Source organism: Phlebotomus papatasi, chromosome 1 (assembly GCF_024763615.1).
Source record: "Phlebotomus papatasi isolate M1 chromosome 1, Ppap_2.1, whole genome shotgun sequence".
Lineage (NCBI taxonomy): Eukaryota > Metazoa > Arthropoda > Insecta > Diptera > Psychodidae > Phlebotomus > Phlebotomus papatasi.
This window is the reverse complement of record NC_077222.1, coordinates 33,625,109-33,650,741: the sequence shown is the minus strand read 5'-3', so window position 1 is coordinate 33,650,741 and position 25,633 is coordinate 33,625,109. Positions and strand designations below refer to the sequence as shown.

The window sequence follows — 25,633 nt, the reverse complement described above, 5'->3', positions numbered from 1 at the left end:
ATAATTGTATTTCGAATAAATAGACAATTCGAATAGACAATTGCTCGGTTCTAAAATATTTTCTGAAATTAAATACTGAATTATTTCATAATATTTACCTAGAAATTTCTGAAAATTGATAAAGTTTCTATTCTTAAATGCTTTTTCTAAAAGCAAGTTTGCTGTTTTAAAGAAAATTACTTAATTGCCTATGAAAATTGCACTGTTTGGTATTTTTCAGGGAATTTTTCCTCCTGAAAAATTTTAAATCAAAGAATATTTAAATACTATTTTCTGAGTTTGCGCATAGAAGAATTTCCCCTTCAAAGCTTTCACTTTTCACTTTGGATGTTTTTCTAATGTGTTTAAGTCTATTAAGGATTGGTATTTTTCACAATTTTCAGAATAATTTCTGAAATTTCTGCGTAAAAACAGGTTTTTGAGAATTTTTATTTTCTTTTTAAATAAAATTCCTGGAACACCCGGGAAATGTTAATCCTCTGTGGAAGAGAGGATTTCCCAGTATTGCTCTCTGAGAATTTTCCCCACTTTTACCAAAAATTTCTCTCGAATGTAGGAAAAGGAAAATCCTATATTTCCGTTGGTCCTTTTCTTGGAGCTTTCCTATCAGCAAAATGGTTTGTTGTTGATTTTCATGAAGTATAAATGGGAAAGTTATATAGCTTCCTATCTCTTTAAAGTTTTCACTAGAGAGAGATAAAATTGGAGTGAGATGGGTGAATGTGAGAGCTTTACTATTTGAAGGAAAAAAATTCTTAGCGACGACGTCACAAATTGCATCCAACAATGGAATCGACCCACATTCGGCATCAACTTCCGCTGTGTCCTTTTTCATTCACAAAAGTGGAAATAGTTATAATTAAGCAGTAACAGTTGGTGAATCAGTTTTGTATTACATCAGGCATATTTTAAAAGGGGACAGGGGTAAATACCAAAGTGGGAGAAAAGTGTTGGGAATCACGCGAAGAAGTCACACCTCGCCACAGTGAAAACCACCCTGAGAGAGGAGGGTGATTTTGAAAAGGAAAATACCTTTGCATAGATCTCACCTGAATTTATTTTTATGTGTTTTTATGTGGTTTTGAGTGTTGTATTTGAAAGAAAAAGTTGTTGAGTGAAGAAATTTGCGTGTCTATCTGAATTCTTTTTCTTTTCCGACGAAACTTCTTCTACAAATTACTTTTTGTCATCATCAGTGGTCAGCAAGTCATTCTCTCGTTTGGATTTTCACCGTGAAAATTTGTGTTTTTATTTGTATTTTTGGACAAAAATTTTAATCCCCAAGAGTGTGTTCAAAAAGGTGTTTCTTTGTGTAGAAGGGAAAGGACTCTCAGAATTTTGTGCATTTCCTATAAGAATTTCTATGTAAGTTTGGGCAAAAAGAGGACTTTGGACATTTGTGGAAAATTCGGGAAATTCTTATTTCCGGGAACCAAATCTATTAGCAATAATAAAAATTATACACAAAAAAGGATACCTACGACGAAATAAAATTGAAAGGAGAGTCATTTTCCGAATCGACTGAGTAATTCAAGTCTGATTTTCATAAATGTTGTGCTACAAAAAAAAATTAATAAAATCTCTAAAAAAAAGTGAAAATCCAGGAAAAGTCGCAAGAGAGGGAGAGAGATATTGAAAAAAAAAATCACGGACAAAACAGGAGAGAGGTGTTATTGATAACGCACACAGGGATAGAAGGAGAATTGAGGGAAATTTTGTTATCATCGAAAGGAAAATCCGTGGAGGTTGGAGTCTAGGCTTTACCAACGGTCGGAAAATTCACCACAAAAAGCTGTTTTGAACGGTTTTAACGGTTTGTGCTAGTGCAATGCAAAGAGCCCTAGTAGAACGTTGAGGGATAAGGCTTCTCTCTCTTTTGTGCTCTCTGGTGAAAGGAGGGTGAAAGTGGTGAAAGCACCAGTCGATGAGGAAAAACACCCAAATCCGCCATTTTTGGTACATTTTCCTCCCTTTCGTGTGTGTATTGTGTTATTGATTACGAAATATCGTAGAGAGGGAGCGAGAGAAGAATATAGGCTTTTTGGATGGGCAAGAGTTGCAATTTTCTACTGACAAGACTCGCAAAGGAAAAGGATTTTTTTTCCTGGTTGGCTGGTGAAGAAAAACTAAGAGACTTCAATGTGTGAGAAAGATTAAGCACAATTGGGCTTTTCTTTTTATGGCGTTAGACTGATAATTGAAACTTCAAAAGTGCAAAAGTGCGACGAAATATCTTGAAGTTTGTTAACAGAAAGCTCATTACCAACAAAAATATACAGGAAATCTTTTTTTTTTTGGAGGAAAATCAGTGGAAGTGGTTGAGAAAAGGTGTATTAGTGGTTTTTAGGGGAGAAGGAGGGATTTTTTGTGCCGATAGGAAAAGCTCTTGTATCGGAATTTGCAGCTTTTCCAACAAAAAAAAAAGGGGTGAAGAATCCCGCCCGGATAGAGTGTTGTGCAGGAAAAATTAAGTAATAGAGTTTCCCTCTTGTGTTCACAAAATCACAAGTGTCGACTTATCAAGGAATCTGTGTGTTCAAGTAATTACGACGAAAGATGAATATAGTGTGAGAATTTCCACACATGAAGGTCGCAATTTTTTCGCTGAATTGAAAAATTTCTTTGCAATTGCGAAGTAAATATTCCCAATATATATATATTGGATATAAAAAGCGCCACGACGAAGAGGCGTTGTTTGAAGAGGGAGAAAATTCTTAGAGAAGAGAAGAGCTTTAGAGAGTCACTTCTGGTGGATGCAGCCACCCTCCTGTGAAGGTGCTGGAGAAGAAAGCGACGTAGTTTGATGGTGGCAAGATGTAGTGTATGCTTTAAAGTTCCCACACCCTCAAGATTATTGCGCGTATGGGAAAGGTGAAGCTTCAAGTGTGAGAACTGTAAGATAGAAAACTCTGGAGAGAAGATTGTATATATACATTGAAGGAGGAACTGGCAAGAGTGTTTCGTGTTAAGATTTCCCTTAGAACCCCACTAGATTGTGGGAAACAGCTACAAAAAAGAAAAAAAAAAGAAAAACAAGAGTTTACTCGGGAAAGGACTATCACTCTTTCTCCTGAAAAGCGCGAGAGGCTTTTTGCAAATTTGAACGTCCGAGAAGCGGAAGTTTGTGTTGCAGTTGCGGAAACTCATTCAAAGTGGCGGCATCAAACGAATTATCCCCATCTCTCCCCACTTCTTCGCCACCCACCACCCCCCAGAGTGTTACTCTAACACCACTGGAGACTTCTCCCACGATCCTCATTGTGGGTGAGACAGCACCCTCCTCCACGGCTGTCTCATCCTCCACCACGGATACTTCCTCATCTGCCACTTTGTCCACCGCATCCACTTCATCCCCATCCACTCCATCCTCATCCTCTTCCGCAGCCACCACGTCCACGGCTTCCACATCAGCAACACTCGTTGTCACGACAATCGCCCAGCATCAACCGCAACTCACCAAAGCTGCTGGCTCCTCGGCCGGAACGACAAATCCACTTGCCAGGGACATTTCATCGACGGGAGGCGTCATGACAGGTTGGGTTTTGTTCACTTCTTTGGTTCTTTTACTTCTGTTGTCCATTTGTCCAAAATTCTTTGTGGATTTTGTCGAGGATTATAATTTATAGAGGAATGCGTCGCAGTTTCACGTTACTTAATTTTGAAGATTTTTCTTTAACCCTGAACACCGGTGTCCCATAAAGAAAATATTTTTTGCTGACTGCCTAAAGTTATTTTTTTCTTATGTCTGTGCATAATTGTAAAGTAGAAGCTTGAAGGAATCTAGAATATTTTTTTCAAGTCTCTAGCTACTTGCTATGTACTCCCTCCGTCCCAAAAAAAGTCGTACGTTTGGAAGAAAATCGCTAGGAAGAGACGGCGTAAAGTAGAAATGCTGTGTATTGGAAATATCTTATGTACATACTATCCTCCATCTTCAGTGGTAATATGGAGGTCCACCTACGATTGTAAGATAAGAAAACAATGTCTTAAAAACATCTTTCTTTTGAATTTTTTTAGTAAGATTTAAGTACCAAAAGGTTGAAGATAGAAGCTTGGCACTTTCGGCGGCGCCCCCGTAAGTCGACCTTGGGATCATTACCCTACCCCTCATTTACCCCCCCTCCCTCCCCTCCAAAAACCATATTGTTTTTTGGGATTGCTAAAAACACATAGTGCGATTTTTTTTCTGAGGAAGAGGAGGGACGGGGGAAACTAGGAACATATTGAAAATCCAAAAGTTGACCTACGGGGGGTGAGGGTCGTCCAAAGACATCAAATCTTTATCTCCAACCATTCATTCATTCATTCATTTTCAACCGCTTATCCCTATTGGGGTCGCGGGCCCATGACATCCAATCTAGCAGCCCACGCCTGTCGGTCCTCCGCCACCTCAGGAAGATGTTCGGGTTCGATCCCGAGGCGTTCCAAGGCAAGATTCTGAATTTGATTCAGCCACCTTGTCCTAGGTCTGCCTCGAGGCCGAGGTCTCCTCACAATGGCTTGCATAGCTTTTCTGGGGAATCTTTCTTATAGACAAGATGTTCCAAATAATTTAGAAGTCTTTTGTGAAAAACCATTCAGCACCCATATCAGAGAACGTAGAACAAAAGAGCAAGATTGGTTTTATTGCCCTTTTTGTGAATTTAGACCCATTGTTATGGCATAACGAAAAGAACTATAAATCCCTTCTTTGGTACACTAAATTTTTAAATAAAATTCTAGTTAACAACGTTAATTGCAGTAGAATTTTCAAAAGTTACATATCGACCGGAGCTCTTCGAAAAAAAGTGAAAAAAATAAATCTTCAAGACACCAGTTCCTTATCTTACCGTGGTAGGTGGACCTCAATATTACTACTGAAGATGGAGAATAGTTCATACGTAAGATATTTACTATTAACAAAAACATTCCGTAAAACAATTCTTTAATCCCTAATTTTTCCCCAAACGTACGACTTTTTTTTGGGACGGAGGGAGTATTAAATATTTAAGCTTAAAAATGACGAATTTTTAAGTTCTCAAATTCATAATAGATTTTATTTATTTTTTATACTTCCAATTTTTTTTTAAACAAAATCCTTTTGGCATTATAAACTACAATGCTCATACGTAATATTTTTCATTAAAGCGAAAAATATTATTCATTGGTATTGTCAGAAATATTACCTAAATTTTTGGGCTATTTTTGTCCCTATCGTTCATAGAAGCACAAAATACACCGAATCAGACTCTGTTGGACTTTCCAAGGTTAGATGTAAGACTTATCATTGATTATGTTTCTCATTCTAATTTTTATTGCTGATTTTCAGTCCGTAAAAAGTGTCTCGTCGTTAAAGGGTTAATGAATATGAACTGTTCTTCTAAAACAAAACAAGAAGGGGAAGGCTTTCAGGTTTCGCACACACTCTGGCTTTGAATATTTCATATTTATTCTAAATTATCCAATTTCAAATTATGGAAAATTATCAAGTGTTCGAAGCCAGAGTATATGCGAAGTCTGAAACCCTTCCCTACAAGGAGTCCTAGGATGCTCATTTAAAGACTTTTATGTATTGGCAAATAATTCGTAATCAATTTGAAAATAAACATTTTTGTTGCACTTTACTGTGATAAAGTGCTACTGCATAATAAACTCTGTGAATTGGTTCCTGTCACGACTGTTTGACTGGTGAAAACAGTTGAGACAAAAACTAACACAAAGAAAAATCGATAACACAGAAGCACTTGAGAACACTTGTGCTGAAAAAAAAATGTGCAAGAGGAAGATCTCCCCTTTTCATTATTTTCACAAAAGACTTCTAAATTATTTGGAACATCTTGTCTATAATTGTTTCCATACATCTGCAATACACTGAGGAAAAAACGGGGGTGCGATTAACTTATTTTCCTCATAACTTTAACACTTTTTAGATGTAAATATATATCAACATTTTTTTAATATAAATTTTACACCTTTTCAAGGGTAAAATTAACATAAAAAGGGTAACTTTAACACCTAATACACCTAAAAAGGGTAATATTTACACCGAATTCGGATCAATACTGCAGGGTAAAATAAACATTTCTGGAATGTTGTTTTAAATTTTTCGGATTTCTCTCAGTGTATATAATTTAAGATATAAAATAATCCATACTTCTCCGAATCGTTTGAATTTTTGACCTTGACATAGCATTAAAAGGAATGGCTCAAGGTTATTTTTTCGATTTTAGATATCAAAATGATTGGTTTTTTTTGGGAAGAAGGGGAATTGTTGGAAAGAATGAAAGTCATGTTAATTAATACAATAGTCGATTTTTCGAAGGGGGGTCTCCGAAGATCTCAAAGCCTTATATATAACAAGTTGGCTTCAAGTTTTGGTAACTTCCGGGAAACGGTCTGATTTGCAAAGGTACAGGGGTTCCCGAGATTATGTATATTTTCGGGACCGAAGACAATCGCGAGAAATCGCTATATACATACAGAAAATTTGCATACCTCCAGGAGGTTTCTTTCGAATAATTTAAAGAAACGCTGTAAAATATGCATAATATATTTGGTGCCAATTTTTCGGGCTATTTTCAGCGCCAACGGTTCATAAGAAGTTGATTTCAAATTTACCGCCTGAATAAAATTGCATACTTTTAGGGTTATTTCAAAATTTATTTCACAAATGAACTCCTAGTGGTAGGCCAAGATACATAGATGTGTTTCCATAATCCGATTTATGCATAATCCCAATATGCATAATTCCGGAACCCACTGTTTGTCAAAATACGGCTAATAGGGGAATGTTGGCAAGGTTCGCACAGAGTGAACCTTCAAACAACGTAAATTTTCTTTTGTTTGCAAGGAGCTAGTTCGTCATTTCTGTGCCATAAGATAGATCATTATTAAGCTCACGAGATGAGAAATGGTTTGTCCAGCTTTTTGCAAACAAAGAGAAAATTGGCATCGTTTGAAGGTTCACTCTGTGCGAACCATACCTACATTCCCCTAGGGGACTGATTTTATATCAGTAAAGGAATGTAGGCATGGTTCGCACAGAGTGAACCATCAAAAGATGCGATTGTTTTCTTTGTTTGCGAAGAGCTAGGTTTACCATTTCTCATATTTCTGATGGGGTTAATAATATCTATTTTATGGCTAAGAAATAATGAACTAGGTCTTCGCAATCAAAGAAAAAATCGCATTTTCTGATGGATCACTGTGTGCGAATCATGCCTACATTCCCCTACTGATTTAAAAACAAAGAAACTTCGCATTGTTTGAAGGTTAATTGTGTGCGAATAATGCCTACATTCCCCTAATATGAGTAAATCAATAAGATTCGAAATGAGAGCCCTCCGGAACTTACACTTTTAGATAAAGTTAGGGCAGATTGGTGTCGATCAACCAGGCGACAATGAACACTTCCGGGAGAGCTCTCATTATCCACATGATAGGAGTTTCTCTTGTAAAGCTTAACACGTCACGAAATTGACTACCAACAATTGAAGCTACCGTAACTGAATGTCAAATTGTGATAGGCCTATATGGGTTTCGGTCAAAATCCCGAAAGCCGCAGTTTCGAACGTCAAAGTCCCGAAAACCAAAATTCCGAATTTTTAAAAGTGTCATAGCTACTTCTACATAGAAAAAAATATTTTGTAAAAATGTTCGTAAATGTTTGTGAATTCTTATGGGGGAGTTACGAAATGCTCGTGAATCGTATAACTCACAAACAAGTTCGTAAAAGTTTGTACTTTTTTCACAAACATTGTTCGTAACATGATCATTTGACGAGCATTTTTTTGTACTTTTACAAACATTTGTTCGTAAATGTTCGTAAACACACAAAACATGTTCGTACAATTTTGTCATTGGTTCGTAAATGTTTGTTTTCCGGTTGAACATTTTACGAACAATTTTTGTGAAAAAGTACAAACTTTTACGAACTTGTTTGTGGGTTATACGATTCACGAGCATTTTGTAACTCCCCCATAAGAATTCACAAACATTTACGAACATTTTTACAAAATATTTTTTTCTGTGTACGATTGCATCCGCCCTTGTTGGAGGCAAAGGAAAATTTTCTAGGTATAATTTCGTCCCTTTCACAAGATTTTAACCATTCGGTATTTTGGCTGCCTATGTGATCTAGTGAAAGCTTGCTCAGTGGAAATATTTTGAACTTGACTTTCAATTGGGAAAATCGTTTAGTAAATACTGGAAATTAAAGCACAATCAAAACGGTTTATCAGGATTTAAGAGAAACATTTTGAAACACATTGGTAATGTCGAAACCCTATAAAGAAGACATGAAATTCTGTATGAGATAATCAACTCTTCCTCTCTATCACTTGAAGCAATAAAGAGTTAAAGTATTGCAAACTGCTCCACAATCCCCTTTCTTTCTTTTCCTGATAATAAAATAAAGTGAAATTATTCACACGGATTAGACATTTAATGAATATTATCCAACTCATTTTATAATGTTTGAAATATAAATTGCTCACGCTTTGAGATCGAGCTGTAAAAAAACTTTTGATGAGTCTTCTTTGAGTAAAGTTATCTATTTAAGAGACTTATTTGTTTAATAGCGATTGATTATGAAACATTCTTATAACAAGAAGTTCATTTCACCGTTTTGTTTTTTTTTTTTGTTTTAGTGATATTTTATAGGTAAAAGGCAATAAATCTATAATTTTTTTTTAAATGATGTGCAATTCTGGATCAAGAGCTTAATATAACTTACAAGTTGCCAAATTTTTCCTAGGGTGGTTTAGCGCTACTTGAAGGAGAAAAATTTCTGGTATCAAAGAAAGAAAAATAAAGCATATTTTTAAAATTTGAAACTATTTTGTTGAATTTTCAACCGAACTAACCCACAATAAAACGAAGAGTTTCAATTTCATTCTCTCTAATTAAAAGTTCATCCATCTCGGTGGTTTATCCATATCATTGAGTATTGCGTCCTATAAGCTGATTAACAACAAATATCATTCAGTAATCTGTGATATAAATTATTAACCTTTCAATTCAATAAATACTTTGATATTTCCATCTGGAAATTCATAAATAAAACCACATGAGGATAAACTTATCAGACAGACAATATATAAAGCCATAAAACCACGCAATGCGTAGACATCCTTCTCTCTCAAAAAAACATTTTTGGACGAAAAAGCTCAAAGCTTTAACATTGCGTGTGATTGATTGAAGGAACGTTTTTCTCTTCATCGTCTCTTTTTTTTGGGGGGGAAAGAAAAGTTCAGAGAGCACATACCGAAAGAATAACGGACATATTCTTATTTTATACTCACATTTATCTGCCAAGATGGAAAAAAAAAGAAATCAACCAATTCGATGGGTTTTTTCTCGATCATTTATTACCATTCTAGCAGTCAGACGATGTGGAAGACATGAAGAAGGAATTCCTTAGGCAAATTTAACGTCTATTTGCACGCGGTTTCTTGTGTTGTGCTTTTTTCAGTTAATCTTTTTGACCATCCGAGCTTTTGGGTGCCCTCTAAAAAGTGTTTTTCGAAAATTACATGGAAACATTCTAAAATAATTCCAATGATTAACAGGAAATGTCCTTTTTATTTCCATGTTTTTTCTTAAGCTCGGAAAATGCGTGGAAATATTCTGGAATTTTTCCAATCCTGAAAATGGCTCTAGTGATTCTTGAGGTTACTTTTTTAATGGAAATTACTTCCCGGGAAATCCCGTGAATTTTTTTTTTATAAAGTGGGCTTCTTATGTGTATCCTCCCACTGAGAATCTTGTGGATGTATCGTGATGGTAACTAAAGAGATGAAGAAGCTCAAAAGAGGTGGAATCGCACAATGACGGTTTTTTTTCTCTTATTCAAGTATCTTCCAACTCTTATGAGCTTCTTGTAAATTCTCTCCATTATCTTGGCAACTTCTTGACTTTGGGATTCTTGGAGTATCTCGCGAGTGTTGTATGTGTGTTGGTTTTGCTGTGGATGGCAAACCATCAAGAACTAACGGTAATTGCGTCAACTACAAATCTTACCGTTACTGACTTTTAATGCTCTCTTCTTACATATGGAACACAACCGTATAACATTTTACCAACAGATCAAAGTATAGAAGCAGCTTCTTGGCTGTTTTCTTTTTTTTACAATTCTTGCTGCTCCTCCACCTCTGTTGAAATTCTTGCATTGCGTTTGTGGAGGTCTATTTGTGGTTGCTAAAGAAGCGAATAAAAACAGCTAAGAATTGTGAAGCAAAAAGGATTTAAGAAAAACAGTAATTTGGTATTATACCATCCACCTTTTGCCATCCCTTCAATACGGGGTAGTGAAATTCCTTAAGGCTAGTACCCCACTTTATGCCACTCTGAGTAATTAATATGAATTTGGTTGATATTTTGTATTGCAATTCCTAAAGATATTGCAGTATTGATGAATACCAATGGTAAGCTCAGATAAGCTTATACAGAAAAGAAATATTAATTATAATTGTTCGTAAATGTCTGTGAATTCCCAGTAGGTACTGACGAAAAGTTCATAAATCGCATAATCCATTAAAAAGTTCGTAAAAGTTTGTATTTTTACAAACATTGTTCGTAACATGATCACTTGACGAGCACTGATTCCACGCCAAGTTTCAGTTTTCTATTTCTTCTCAGAGAAAAGTTATATTGAAAAAAGTCTACATTTTGTATGGGGGCTATTAGAAAGAGGGATGGGGGACGGAGGTAGTAACCATGGATAAATAGCTTAATTCATACACTGACTTCATACCGAATTTCATCATAATCGGTTCATCCGATTTTGAGTAATTTAATGTCAAAATAGTATTTTTTCGAAAGGATAAAGACGTTTTTACAAGGACTCTGAGAGGGAATAAAATATATCTTTGGAAAGGTTTTGACTTCAGCTACAGGGGATTAATAAGGTATTCGATATCGAAAATTCGAATAGATCGAATACCTTCGAAACAATTCGAATTCGAATTGATTTTCCGAAGTTAAGTATTTTTGATCACAAGGTCTAAAATTCAGCTAAGTTAAAGTGCACTATTTTCGGACTACTCTTTTTTTCAATATGTTTATAATGAATTTGATCAATTATAGCATTACATTTTAATAACTAGTTCAATATCACAAATTTCCTGAAAAGGTGCATAGGTCAAATCCATTAAGAACATAGAAAAAAATCGATTAGACCGAAGCTACAGTCGTTTGAAGGTAACGCGTTTTCCCGTACAACGGTTCCCGGGATTATGTACATGACGCAAAAGATTTCTGTCGAAAAGGTTACAAGAACGTCTTAATATTATGCAGAACATCTTTGGCGTCAAGTATTCTGTAAATTTTCAGAACTAGCTTTTCGTAAAAATGATTTTCAAATTTTTGGCATAAAAATATTTGCATATATTTAGAGATATTTCAAAAATTATTTCACCAATTAGCCCATAACGGCAGGCAAATCAGCATAATTGTGTACATAATACCGGGCCCCCTTCTTTAAGTTACTAAGATTTTGTAGTCGGGCGTCTGCCCTTAAAGATTCCTTAGGATAACCAAGGCTTATCGCGGCCAATTGCCAGGCCATGCTACCGACTGACTGACAGTGTCCCTTGTCAATCAATCCTCCACACGGCGGGCAACAGAGCTACACCGCTAGTAAAAGGCCTTGCTTGGAGCGATAGGCGGGAAATATGAATTTCCCGCGAACAGGAAAGGGAATCCACTAGCCGGGCTCTATTTTGCTATCAGGTGGAAAATCTCGATTACAGTTTGAGACCGACCCTTGCCCTGATTACGTCGACTGTCGGCTGTGTTAACCAGTCTTCAGACTAAAGGTTTAGCCTAGGTCCCGAAGGTTTGAAAATCCTAAATACCGAGCAATTTCATTGCTTTTTGAGAGTCTAATATAGGTTATTCATCTTCAATAATCCAATCCAAAGTTAAATTTTTCAACAAAAAAAAATCGTGATTGATGAGAAATTAAAACAGTTAGGCCATATGGCTAAACTTTAGATCTGAAGCCAGTATTATTGAGAGAAAAAAATTGAAAGTGTTTAAAAGGGTGGAAGGGGACAGGGATTCGACAATACCAACTTTTGTAACCTCTCAATATTAACCTTTTACCGAAAACCGCAAGTCAATATCTTTTTCCGTTTTCCCTTCAAAAGCGTAACGAAATTAGAAGAGCAACGGGCTAGATTAGATGAAACGAACGGACTCACAAATCGATCTTTAGCGGACATCGTTTTCGTGACTTGTAAGTGATAAAATGTCTTCATACAAAGTTTGGGCCCGATCGAATGAAATTTTTTTTTGAAATTGTAAAAAAAACATTAAGTAGAATACTTTAAGTGATGACATTATAATTGGGGAACTGACACTAAAGGGTGCCATTACCCTATGCATATCCAAAACGTTTTCTCATTTAATTGTCTTCACCATCATTCATGACATTTTCCCCCAAATGTGGGATAGTTTTTTCCATGGCATTTTCTGCTCTTTTTGCCGACTTTTCCTCCTCCCAGCCCTCATGCTCATAATTTTTCTTTTTATTCTTCAATTTTTCTCCACTTCTTTTCTTGCAATAATTCCCCAATCTTGGTTTTCGTGTTGTAAAATTTTAGAGCTTTTTCTGCTTTGGTGGCTTTTATGCTGTATCTGTGCTTGGTGGGGCCACGAAAAAGCCGCTGAGATTATGTTTACGGAGAGAACATGAGAGCCGGTATGAGAAACCGTTTCTCTCTCAAGAGAGTGGGGAGGAGAATCAATTTCCGTCGCGAACAGATAATTCTCCTACTGTGGGCCAGAAGGCGCTCCATGGTCACAAAATCGCAGCATAATTTAACATATTTATTAAAATTCTTACCCACTTGTTTATAGAAGATTTTGTGATTTGAAAATTAATTTGAACATCAATCTGAATATTCATGTCTAACACTTCTTTTTTCTCTCTTTTCAGGTAAGTTGAAGAACTTAAAATTGTCTTGTTTATTCTTGAAGGACGTTTTCGCCAAGTGAATATGTAAGTTACTTTTTTTTTTGTTGTTCGTGGGAAAATAATTCAGATTCGTAAGACTTCTACAAATTTAAAATATTGATAAATTCTCAAAGCAGAACAATCATTATTTTCCAGAGTCAAGAGAATTATTTATTCATTAGTAAGAACACTTAATAGATTTATTTGACTGCACTCTTTTTGTCAAATGTTGCCATATATACACATAGCATTTTTCTCCGAGAAGCTCGTAGGTCTCTACGGGAAATTCAAAACACTTCCAGCCTGGACGTAGCTAATTAGTTTTTCCTTCTCTTTCGTCTTTTTCTTGCATTTATCACTTATTATTGTTCATTTAATTATTCTTTAAATTCATTTTATCTGTTTCTTATTTATTGCTAGCGCGCAATTACAAGAGGGGTTGAAATCTATTTGTTAGAGAGATGTTTTAAGAATAAATTGAATTGATTTGAGGAATATTTTTCAAAATTATTCTAATATTAAGTGAAACTTTTTTTTAAATAAAAGCTCGATATATTTTCAAATAAATATTTTCACATAAGCCTGATTTCATTTTCTTTGAATAGAAAATGTTCTCTTTCTAAAAATGGTTCCTGATCTTTTAACAAGACGCTACATATTTGAAATTTTATATTTTACATATAGGGTAAAGGCTCATAATTTTGTCCAGTCTGCTTATAAGCATAGATGTTCCAAGTTTGAAGTGCGATATTTTCAATACTAATTGACTTTTTTTGTTACTCTCTTTTTCGAAGGATTGTTTCTTGGCAAGCTTGGCAAGCTATTTATCGTCTTATTTTTACTAAAATTAGTTTTAATACGTTTAAAAATGAATTGATATGTAGAGGTGAATTTGACTCGAATTTTGGACAACTTGGTTATTAATTTGGACGACTTGGTTGTAAATTTGGACAGCTAATCCACCTCAACATCCTGCCCATTGTTCTTCATTTCATGAACCAATCTTTCCAAGTCCTCTTCCTGTTCATGTAAAGGAAACGTAGAATGTCACAAGAAGCCCGGAAACTTTCCATATCATTCATTAAAGTGAGTTGACTTCGGTACTCCAAGTACTTGCGGATTCGCTCATTCCCTGGCCTTTCCGGGAGCCTTTCAAGGCATTTCTCGATATATCTCATTCGTAAAGATGATACTCCTTTGTTTCTCCAGGCATTTGTCCAACCTAGTCATCACAAAAGCTAAAATTTCACGAAATTTCGTGAGAAAAACACCTGTCCAAAATAAGGAGCATCACCTCACTGGTGAATGTCTTAAAAAATTCTTATTTTTCACACGAAAAATCTAATTCACAAGGCAAATCTCACTTCAGGTCAAATCTACAAATCACTACTAACGTGAATCAACACAATATTCAATGAATATTCAATAATATCACTCAAAAAAAGGGAAGAAACATTGTTAGTACTTCACCACAGCTAAATAAGACTGAAGTAAGCCACGAAGTTCTGTCATATTTCTCGTAAGCAATTGCTCACACTGAATTTTCAACAAAGCAATTTTAACTCAAATCTTATTCAAAATTTAACAATATTAGTGTTAAAATCCTCCGAAAAGAACAAATATTTAGATAGAATTCATTATTCATCAAATATTGGAATAAAAATCCATAATTTTAATCAATTTATTTTTAGTGTCCAATTTTATCCTCAAAGTGTCCAAAATAAGAAACTGGACAAAATTATGAGCCTTTCCCCTAATGCATTTTCATTATTTTTTTTAAGGATTTCCATCAGTCAATGTCATGTATATGTTACTTCCGTAAACAATTCTTGATTGCAGAAATATCACAAATGTTAAATGATAAGTTTTCGTCACATTTCGTTTGAAAAAGAAAGAAAACGAAAAATATGCATGAAATATCCATTTTGAAAAATCCATGCTAATGGAAATTGGCATAATTCATCTAAAAATGCCAAATAAAATTTCTATAATTTTTTTCTACATGAATTCTTTCTTATAAATGATTTATTTTGGTTTTCCATATGAATGAAGTGTGACAAGGTCGACTTTTATTTTAAACTTATTAATTTTCTAGTAAAATAATATGTTAATATTTGTTTCTTCAAATAGCAAAAGATATTTGAAGAAACAAAATATTGTGAAGAAATTTAATTAATTTAAAAAGAAATCTTAAGAATAAAAACATTTGTCGGTTACAATATTTAGAAGAAATTCACAAAATATATTGAAATTGCTTTATTTCTATTCTTTTTGAAAAATCTTGATTTGAATTTTTAAAATCTTTAGCCTAACCAAAAATAAAATTTCTAAAGTTTTACAATACAAATTAAGAATTAAAGAAACGGTACATCACACAATAGAAGATTTTGTAGTCTCTTAGTTTTGTGTTCAGTGTAATGTTTACTGTGAAAATGAGGCGTACATAAGTGGAAATTTTTTGTACGAAGTTGAGCAAACCAAAGCAGCTTTGCAAAAAGCGCCACTAAATTTTAATTTTTCTTTAGAAGAAAATCTAAGCATTTCCATTTGATTTCTGAGATGGAATTACGAACCTAATAAGCAAGAGATTTTTTTGACAAAGTAATATCATCGGTTGCCTCAGCAACTGTGCTAACTGCATTTGCTTTGTGTCAGCATTCGTTGTAAGCAACGCATCGCTGCGCGACGTTTGCAATGAATGCAGACACAAAGCAGATGCAGTTAGCACAGTTGCTGAGGCAACCGACGATATATTGATTCGGTATGTGTGGCATTCAGTAAAACTCGAACATCAATTTCCATACGAAAATACACAAGCTTCGCCTCGTCTGAAATTCTTGTTTATTTTTCCTTAAAATATTTCATATTTTACAGCCAAATTTTCAAAAGTCGTAAATTTTCAATGCTGGTATAGGTTCCAAAATTCCGAAATGTTTTTGAAAGCTTTGGTTATCATATTTTTTATGTTATTTAGACTGTATAGGAGTTTATAACAAATTATACTAGCACACTTTAACGAATGAATAAGGGATTTTCTATAATTAAATTTATATATATTTAAAGAAATTTTTTCCTTTGTTCCCTTCGGCCTCTGAAATAGTAAAACAGTGCTGAATATTGCGATTGCCGGAAAGAAATATTCACAAACTTCTGTATAAAATATTATTTCACAAAAATCTATTTACTCACCTTATAGGGCAATGATTGCACTTCACTTTTAATTAAACCTTTGGATTTAAAACACTTTTTTCACAAGGAAAAAACAATAAATGTTTTCAATCATTCAGCTGTCATTAGCGAAAATATCTCTGAAAGAAAATTTTTAGCAGAGAACCCAGGTCACACAAGTTTGAAATGAGTCGATAACACTCACTTATTTAATGGATAAAAATATTATTTTAAGTGGGTTTTATCCAGTTAGCGTAGTCATAATGATCCACATAGTGAAGCGCCCGGATTAGCGCACTTGACAGTAGTTATTGAATTACCAAAAAAGTCCAATTACTTTATTTTATATATCATTTACAATAGGTTAGACTTGTCGAAGAATTAAGTGATTTTAAATGAATTCAATCTTGATCGAAATCATAGCAGAAACAAGATATATCAGATAGATAAGAATTGTAAGGATTTTTCTTAAAATTTCCTTGTTCTTTCATAAAAATTATGAAAAGGTTTTGCACAATTTGACCCTGAAAAGATTTGACATTTCAACCAAACCTCTAAAAACTTATCATATCAAAAAAGCGGTGAAGTCTTATGGGGCTATCGACTTATCAAACGGTGGGTCATCGTAGATCCGACATCAATATCTCCTTACCGTTTCCTATCTGAAGAAATAGTACTGACATTAAGTTTTCGTTTTTTCAAATTTCTTCGTTAAGTCCTAGTTTTACTCAATTTGCAGTTGTAAGGTGGGGGGGGGGTGGTGTAGATTTTGAGTTTGCGTATCAAATTAGGATTAAACAATAAAAGGGAGATCCGATTTTAAATTCTAATATAATTTTTAATGAGCGTAAAAATAACAACGACTACAAATTGTTTTAAAAAATATTATTTTGGGGACTGACAAAAATAAAATTAGATGGATATTTTTTACGCAAAAAAACTAAGTAAATGCGGTGGAGATAATCAAGTAATAAGGTTAACTTATATATATTATCACTGACTGATAAAATATTTATTTTATAATTTCTCAAAACTTTTGACATGAGATTGTTTAAAACCTAATGTATAAACTATAAACTAGTAAACAAACCTTATAAGCTGATGAACTTCTGAGAGTTTAAAATACCAAAATAAGGGTTTTATTGTATCATAATAAGTTTAATTTTTAAAAAGTATACGTAAATAATTTTTATTGAATTATAGAAATTTGCGTCAAATTCAGGCACGAACTGTATATATCACCAGACATTTCCTGGCTCTTCTAAAGATTTAGGGTCAAATTCGACATTCCTGATAAACCAATTTGTAAGTTCGGACTATAATTCAAAAAAAAAATAAATAAATAAATAAAACATGTTATTCCTAAAGTGAGTATGCTTTGCAATTTTTTTTTGTTAATTTCTTTTATCAAGTTTCAAGAAACTTAGTTCGATTGTCCGGAAATCCGTGTTGTCCGGGATTTCAAATATTTACAAATTGCATAAGTTGAGCTATTTTTAATTGAAATGGTATGGGACTGACTACCCCATCCTTTAGAAATTGCACTTGCGAGAAGGCCTTTCCTCCATAATATGGTGTACTCCCTCATTATTATGACAACTATCTAAATCTCATAAAAGAGATTTCAAAAACAATAAAATTATATTTTGCTTTCGTAGAAGTTTAAATTGCTTCTTTTAAGACTTGTCTAAAATTCTATAAAGTTCAATAAAGGCAAGCTTATTGATTTTCCCTTAATCCAATCGCCGTTATAATCTTTAAAAGTTCTTCTTGAGAATTATTCGATGAAGCAATTAATAATTTATTCTTCAACTTGAGGTTTCTCCTACGTATATGTACATATATGTATGTACTGTGCTTTTCTCAAAATGAGGCAATATAATGATAAGCTTGGTGGATTGTCTGATGGAGTTGCGTGCAGCAGAATATGATGAAAAGTCATAAAATCTTAGTGGCAAAAGAATCCTCTGAGTGCTTAAGGTGGCTTTTTTCATTAAGTTGAATTGCAAAAAAAAAAGAAGAGAGGAGAATGAGGTCAATCGAATGATTTTGTGCAATACATGAGAAGAAAATTATGAAGAATTGTCTATGACACTGTGTGTGTCTCATATTTGCACTTAAACTTCTCTTCTAACTAGTTTTTCAGCTTCTTTTCATTTTGGCCGATGTACTACCTCTTGTGGATATATGGCAAAGAATTTTTGCATCTCTTGAAGGCTTAGATGGGAATAAAAGCCTCGGAGCTTTTGATGTTCATCGCATTAGGTTTATTAATAAAAGATCAAAAAGCAATTCAACTAAATGGATGCATTTGAATATTTATCTGGAGTATTATTGGATTTAATATTATATTATATATACATATATATTTTTTTTTTTGGTTTTCAAATTTATTTTTCTTAAACTTTAAAGAAGCAAAAGGAGTTTAATTTGCATTTTCTTGACTCACACGTTATATTTATCTTGCAAAAATAATCGCATTCACCATCAATATGTGCAAGAACAACTCTCGATGATTTGTGCCCAAAGGTGTCTTGGGTAAAAATGAATTTGTCACGTTGACCATGAAGATTTTTTTTTCAATTCAACTTCTTTAACTCATTCTACATTAGAGGCTGGGATGGAAAATGCATTTGAGAATCATCTGAAATAAGATGCGTGAGTGACAGAGAGGTGGATGGCTTGAAAGACAGAGAGAGCTTTTTTTTCGAAAGATCTTTAACTTGCTGGTTCTTTTGCATTCTGCACAGCTCTTGCGGGTTCTTTTTTTTTCTTGATCTCAAGGTGGACCATATTTACGATTCTCTTTTTTTTTTACAAGTGACCGTCTTATTTGGTTTAAATACCAAGTTTAATAGAATCCAAATGGTGGTATTAGATGTTGGAAAATGAGAGACAAAATGCGTCAAATGCAATTAACTTTTCAAATGTGATCTTATTTCGCGTATCGATGTTTACACACTTAATTGCCCCAAGATATTCTCATCCGAAGGGGGAAGGGGGAGAGGGAAAAATTGAGAACGGTTGTTTGGACTTTGTTTTTCTTTGGGTGGCACAGTGCGTACAAGAAAATACTTGAAATTATCTTCTAGAATCACTTCTTTGGCTGAGCCGCGATGGAAGGGGAGAAAAATCTAATTATGCCAGAAAAAAGGCCGTTAATTGATCAAGAATATGTTGTGCAATAACTGCATGTAGACCACATTCAGTAGGATTTTTAGTGTTATGATACAAGATCATCAAGTTTCGCATTTGCAGTAGTTGCCCTGAAAAGGGCAAATTTCAAAGACTTTCAAGGCCTTTTTATTACGGTCACATGCATGTCCATTTGGTTGGTGATTGCAATGTTGCACTGGTCTAAAAGAATACTTGATCTATGATGCTTAATGTTGGTGACGAACGTCTCAATTTTACCATTTGATTGTACGTACTTTGAAGAAGTAAGAGAATTCTATTGTAAGTTTTAACAAAAGGGGTAAGAAAAATTTGCATAAAGATTGAAACTCGTTGATTTTATAAAGATTACAAGAAAACATAAAATGAATAGTCGAGACACATACCTTACAGCAGGAAAATAATACCATTAATTACTTATTTATATTCGTTTTTGTGTATATCTTTTCCATTTCACTTCAAAAAATTGTAAATATATTCAGAAAAACAGTAATGTCTTTATGTCATAGACAATTAAGTTTTATGGTGCGTGTCTTGGCTAATTAAGAAAATTTAGAAAATTTTCTCTTGCGAATTTATTGAATAATATTCATGTGTTGAGGATGTAAAGAACTCTACACATCGACGACTCAGAATATAAGTCGAACAACTCGATTTTATGCAAAAATCGTTTTATTAGTTTTTTGAATTCTTCTACACTGAAAAAAAGAGGCTGCGATTGACCTTTTTTCCTCACAAATATAACACTTTTTATGTGTAAAAATATATCAAGATTTTTTAATGTTAATTTTATATCTTTTTAAGGATAACATTAACATGATAAAAGGTAGCTTTAACCCATAATACACCTAAAAAGGGTAATATTTACACCGATTTCGGATCAATACTGCAGCGGAATGTTATTTTGACTTTTTCGGATTTCTCCTAGTGTACACTGAGAAAAAAAGAGGGTGCGATTACCATTTTTTCCTCATATCTTTAACACTTTTTAGGTGCAAAAATATATCAACATTTTTGAATGTTAATTTTACACCTTTTTAAGGGTAAAATTAACATAAAAAAGAGTACCTTTAACCCCTAATACACCTAAAAAGGGTAATATTTACACCGATTTCGGATCAATACTGCAGGGTAAAATTAACATTTCCGGAATGTTATTTTGACTTTTTCGGATTTCTCTTGGTGTGTATACTCTCTACCTTCTATGTACTGAAAAAAATCCGAAAAAGTTAAAATAACATTCCGGAAATGTTGACTTTACCCTGCATTATTGATCCGAAATCGGTGTAAATATTATGCTTTTTAGGTGTATTATAAGTTAAAGTTACCCTTTTTCATTTTAATTTTACAATTTAAAAGGTGTAAAATTAACATTAAAAAATGTTGATATATTTTTACACCTAAAAATTATTAAAGTTACGAGGAAGAAAAGTTATTCGCACCCCTTTTTTCTTAGTGTGTGAATATTATATTTGAAAGATAATTATTTTCAAAGTTATACAGATTTCAAATCTCAAAAAACCTTATACCCTGAATATAAAATCTCAGCTACAAATCGCTCTTCCATAAAATTTCACTACTGCGAGTTATTCGTTTCTTATTCTAAGAGATCGACATTGAAAGCAATTTTTGTGAAAAAATACTTTGTTGGCAGAATTTTGACATTTCCACAATTCAGACGATTTCCATCAAAAGAGGAATTTTTTAATAGAAATTACTCCCAATAATGTGTAGAGGTCTTTAAGGCCTTTAAGGCCACTACATATTACACTGAGAAAAAAAGGAGGGTGCGATTAACTTTTTTTCCTCGTAACTTTAACATTTTTAGGTGTAAAAATATATCAACATTTTTTAATGTTAATTTTACATCTTTTTAAGGGTAAAATTAACATGAAAAAGGGTAACTTTTACCCCCAATACACCTAAAAAAGGGTAATATTTACACCGATTTCGGATCAATAATGCAGGGTGAAATTAACATTTACGGAATGTTATTTTAACTTTTTCGGATTTCTCTCAGTGGTAGGAGCAATTTTCGTAAAAAATTGTCTTTTTGGAGGAAATTATCTGAACTGCTGCAGGTGAAAATGTCAAAATTCTGTCAAAAATGTGTTTTTTAACGAATACTGCTCCCAAAGTGTAGAGCCCTTCACTCATAATCGAATTTAATTTTTGAAAAATTCTGAAAAGAAAAGTTTTGGCTCTGATATGCGATGCTATAATTATTTTTACATATTTGAAATTATGGCAATTGGATTGGTGATAACTTTGAACAATAATGATTTTTAAAAAAAAACTTTGAAATTTCTTTTTGAATTTATTAATTTTCAATGTTTCGCGATCTGTCACTTAAGTTCTTATATACTCATAATTATATCTAAACCAAGAAATTAAATTATTAAGGTTTGTGCCTCCGGTGAAAATGTGGCAGTAAAAAGGATATACAATAAACAATAAAAGTAATATAATCATTACGTGTTTAAAATGTTTTTTCTTTACGAAATACATATTTTCACGATTTTTCAAAGTTTCCAATAATTTAATATACCTATATATGTTTCTATATGTAAGAATTTGTACACACGTCACGATTTCATCAATATGTCAGTGGGGCATCTTCTTGGAAAAGTTCATTAGGCTGCTTCTAAGTTCTAATATTAGGAATTATTCCGTTAATCCCCGTGTCTTGTCGCAACATCTTTTAGTATAAAAGAATATGTTACTCCAAGAAAATTGTTGATATGTCACTCGTTCTAAGAAATGATTTACTCACTCATATAAGATGTAGAAATGGGTCAGTGCTTGGCAAAATGTCGCATAATTTTCTCCTTCTTCCAGACAATCCAAGAAAAATTAAGTATCCAACATTTTTATTGTGGGAAAAAATAGAAGAGAGAATCACAGACAAAAATTTATTTAATTCCTTTGGCTCTTGAGACATATTGGGGAGTTTATTTGGCAGAATATGAAAGAAAATTGCTGGTAATTTGAGAAATCGAAAGGGTTGGCAGAAAAAAATGTGCTGATTTGTCACAATTGCGACAATATTTGCTGATTTTTGTTCAACATTTTTATTTTACTTTTATTAAATATTTATTCTTCTTTTGATCTCGTTTCTGCAATGGTTTGTCTTTCACGTGGCATGTTCGCGTGTACAAAAGTGTGCCTCCTTTTGAAATTATTGGATAGGTATAGAAGGAATGTTTAAAGAAAAAATTGCGTATTTTAAGCACTTTAGCAAAAGGTGTTAATTGGCAAAAAAGTTAATGTATGTATAAGATAAAGAAAAAGTGGGAAGAGGGTGTCGATTTTTCTTTCACTTTGAGTAGCAAAATAAGGTGGCAAACAATGACGAATTCGTCTCTTGGACTAATTTATTGTTTGGTATTTAGTGCACACAAACCTCATTTCATCTTATCAGAGATAAAAAAAAGAAAATAAAATAGTATAACTTCGATGGAACATTAAAAAGGACACGACGAATGCGGCAAAAAATAAAAGAACCAATATTGATGAAAGAATTAAAACATATTTTATTGTATTCTTTTCTATAATTTTTTTTTTCCTGAGCTTATTGGGAAGTGTGTGTCTCTGGCTCAGTGAAAAAGTAGGTTATTGTTCCCAGTCACACGACAATCTTCTATAGTAATAATGTGTGTTAGAAAGAAAATGTTCAAGCAACAATTATGTGGAGGGAATTTTGCGATTCTTCTTATAGTGGTTAGAGCGTTTTCTCAATAGACACAATTGTGTTCTTCTCTCAGATGCGTTTTTCTGTCAGCCTTTTTTCCAAGTCTTTTTCTCCATTATGGGTTCCTCACACCAAACACTCAATCAACCAATGCACAGACTCACCATGTGGCGGAAATTGACGCAAAATCTTACTTTGAGATCATGAAGGATTGTTTTGCAATAACAATTGCAATATTTCACTTCTTATGCCAAAAGAGTCTGGAATACACTGAGAAAAATAAGATAGTAAGAATCAATGGCGGATACAGGGTGAAAGGTCTAGGTTGAGGTCCCCATCATTCAGCATAAATAAAAGGTTTTATTTTATTGTCAAGGATGTAGCCTAGATTTTAGTAAGAGTGACCAAATTGGATGAATATCTCTAAAAAAAAACCTTTTTTCAAACGCAAGAGAGTTCTCGAAAATTTGCAAAATATTAGTCCAATTTTTACGAATTCGATCTTACTTAAAAATTAATAAAATCGTTAATAAGGACCATTAATAAATAATAATAATAATGCTGGCACAACATTCCAGGAAGAAACAAGGCCTTCCCGCAAGGGGATTTCTAGACATGCATTATTATTTTTTCTTGTACGGGATGAGGTTGTCAATCCCATGCTCGTGGAATCAAGTGCAGTGAAGCTCACTGGATGCAATCCGAACACCTTTAACGCCAGAAAAACTCCTGGTCACCTAAAGGGGATTCAAACCCGGGACACTTCCATAGAGCGAGTGCTCTACCACCTGACACATTGAGTGCCCTAATAAAGACCATTAGGAAAATAAAATCCACTTATAGGAATTGTTTTTGGAGAAAACTTATTTTGACGGATTTAGACAAAAGTATAGAAAAACGTTCTCATGGATTTGAGAAGCTTTTTATTGGAAAAAAATCCATTTGAAGCTTTTGAAAATAATGTCTCATGACGATATTCTTATATCAAAAAGGCTTTTAGACTCATTGTCGACATAAATCTTATTTTAATCCCATTTTGATGATTTTAAGTGGTTCAGCTAGCTTATAAACAGTCTTCAAGTAGTTTTTCAAAACTAAATTGTAGCCAGTTTCAGTTGTTCTTTTTTGAAACTCTCTTAGGAAGATTTTAGCAAGCTTTCCGTTTCAAATACATCATCAATCAATTTCTGCATCGTTTTTAATGATCTTCAATTTATTTGAACAGACAAGAACACCTCTTCAAAAAAGTTTCTAAAACGTCTAAAAATATTTCCAAAATGGGCTTTTATTGAGTGGAAAATTCGATAAAGAAAGAAATGTTCTTTTTGATGTGTTTGCAATTAAAAAAAAAATTATATTCAAATTTTCGATGGTGATCGTAAGCTGGAAGCTTGTTAAAAACACCAATAGAACGTTTCCTTGAAGAAAATGCCAGAAAACTTATCAAAAATTGAATATAAAAAACTCTATACGACTCCAGGAATCTATTCCAAGACGACATTGTAGCTTCTTTTGAGAGAGCCCATTTTGAAAACTTTAAAAATTATATTATTGGAGTGTTTGAACATGTGTTCAACTTGATGTGTAAGTCCAAGTGTATTTTGTTATTGGTTTCCAGTCGAAACGAGTGACATCCAATCCTCAGTTCTCAACTGAATCAGGATAAATTCCTGCCTCCACCCGGATTTGAACTGAGGATCTTTCTCTATCTAGGCGACTACTCTAACCAGGGGGGCAACATTAGCTCTGAATAATGCGACCGGTTTTAGTATAAATTTTTTCCTGTTTTTGTACACATTTCACGAGATATCTCCAAAACTACGTAGGTTGCCAATTTGAGGTTTTCGGTTGCCTATTCGTTATTAAATTGGCTTTTGTTTCGTATTTGTATTATTAGCTAATTCATTCTATAATGACAGAAAATAGTTAATGAACTCAAAAGTTTTTTCGGCACGCTAGAAACATATGGGAAACATGGGAAATGTTATGCCCCTGACTCTAGCATTGCGCTTCCTTTGGCACTTCCTCTTTTATCTATTTTTAATCCAAATTAAATGATTTTGGGGTTTTTGGAAAGCACATAGATCCAACAAAAGGCATTTTAAAACAGTAAATCTACATTGGGTAAAAATGTTCTTAAGGTGAACTAAATGGTTTTTTTTTTAAATTATTTTTCATTTTTTAATTTTTTTTGAATATTGTGTAGGAACGGCAACGCCCCACCCTGCTCACGTTTGCTATGCACCTGTTTAGTGTTTAATTAGAATCGTGTAGTAAATTCGAACTTCAAAACTTGCAATATTCATGAAGGCCGAATGAATAAAATTAAGTGACTTAGAGTCGAATGAACACCTCTTCGTCAGGGAACCCCTATTGACACTTTTGTCAAAATGTTGACATTTTTCGATAAGGATAAGTGATCATATTTCGTATTCCAAATGGCACATAGTAATATGTCAATAGGTCCTGATACGAGTTCTTAAAGTGTCAATAGATGTTCCTTTCACCCTACAAAATATAAAAAAAAACTGCGCAGGAGGCCCCCTTGGAGTAGGAGCTCTGTCAGGATTGCCTCTTTATATCCGCCACTGCCCATTACCCCTACAAAATTATTTTGTATTGCGGAAATAATTTTGAGCGACTCTAGAATTCTCTAGAAAGTA

General features: G+C 33.6%; 2 protein-coding genes across 4 annotated transcripts in view; both read left to right on the top strand.

Annotated features, from left to right (window-relative positions):
* LOC129798860 (uncharacterized) overlaps positions 1-25,633 on the top strand; it is a 152,211-nt gene that overhangs the window by 60,145 nt on the left and 66,433 nt on the right. The gene's annotated exons all lie outside the window — the stretch shown is intronic.
* LOC129798856 (probable nuclear hormone receptor HR3) overlaps positions 757-25,633 on the top strand; it is a 194,883-nt gene continuing 170,006 nt past the window's right edge. Inside the window, exon 1 of one of the 3 annotated variants that reach the window (XM_055842287.1) lies at positions 757-3,534. In XM_055842287.1, coding sequence (XP_055698262.1) covers positions 3,528-3,534 — 7 coding nt within the window. In that variant the 5' untranslated portion in view covers positions 757-3,527. The remainder of the gene's footprint in view (positions 3,535-25,633) is intronic. The other 2 variants (XM_055842288.1, XM_055842289.1) reach the window with 2 other exon arrangements.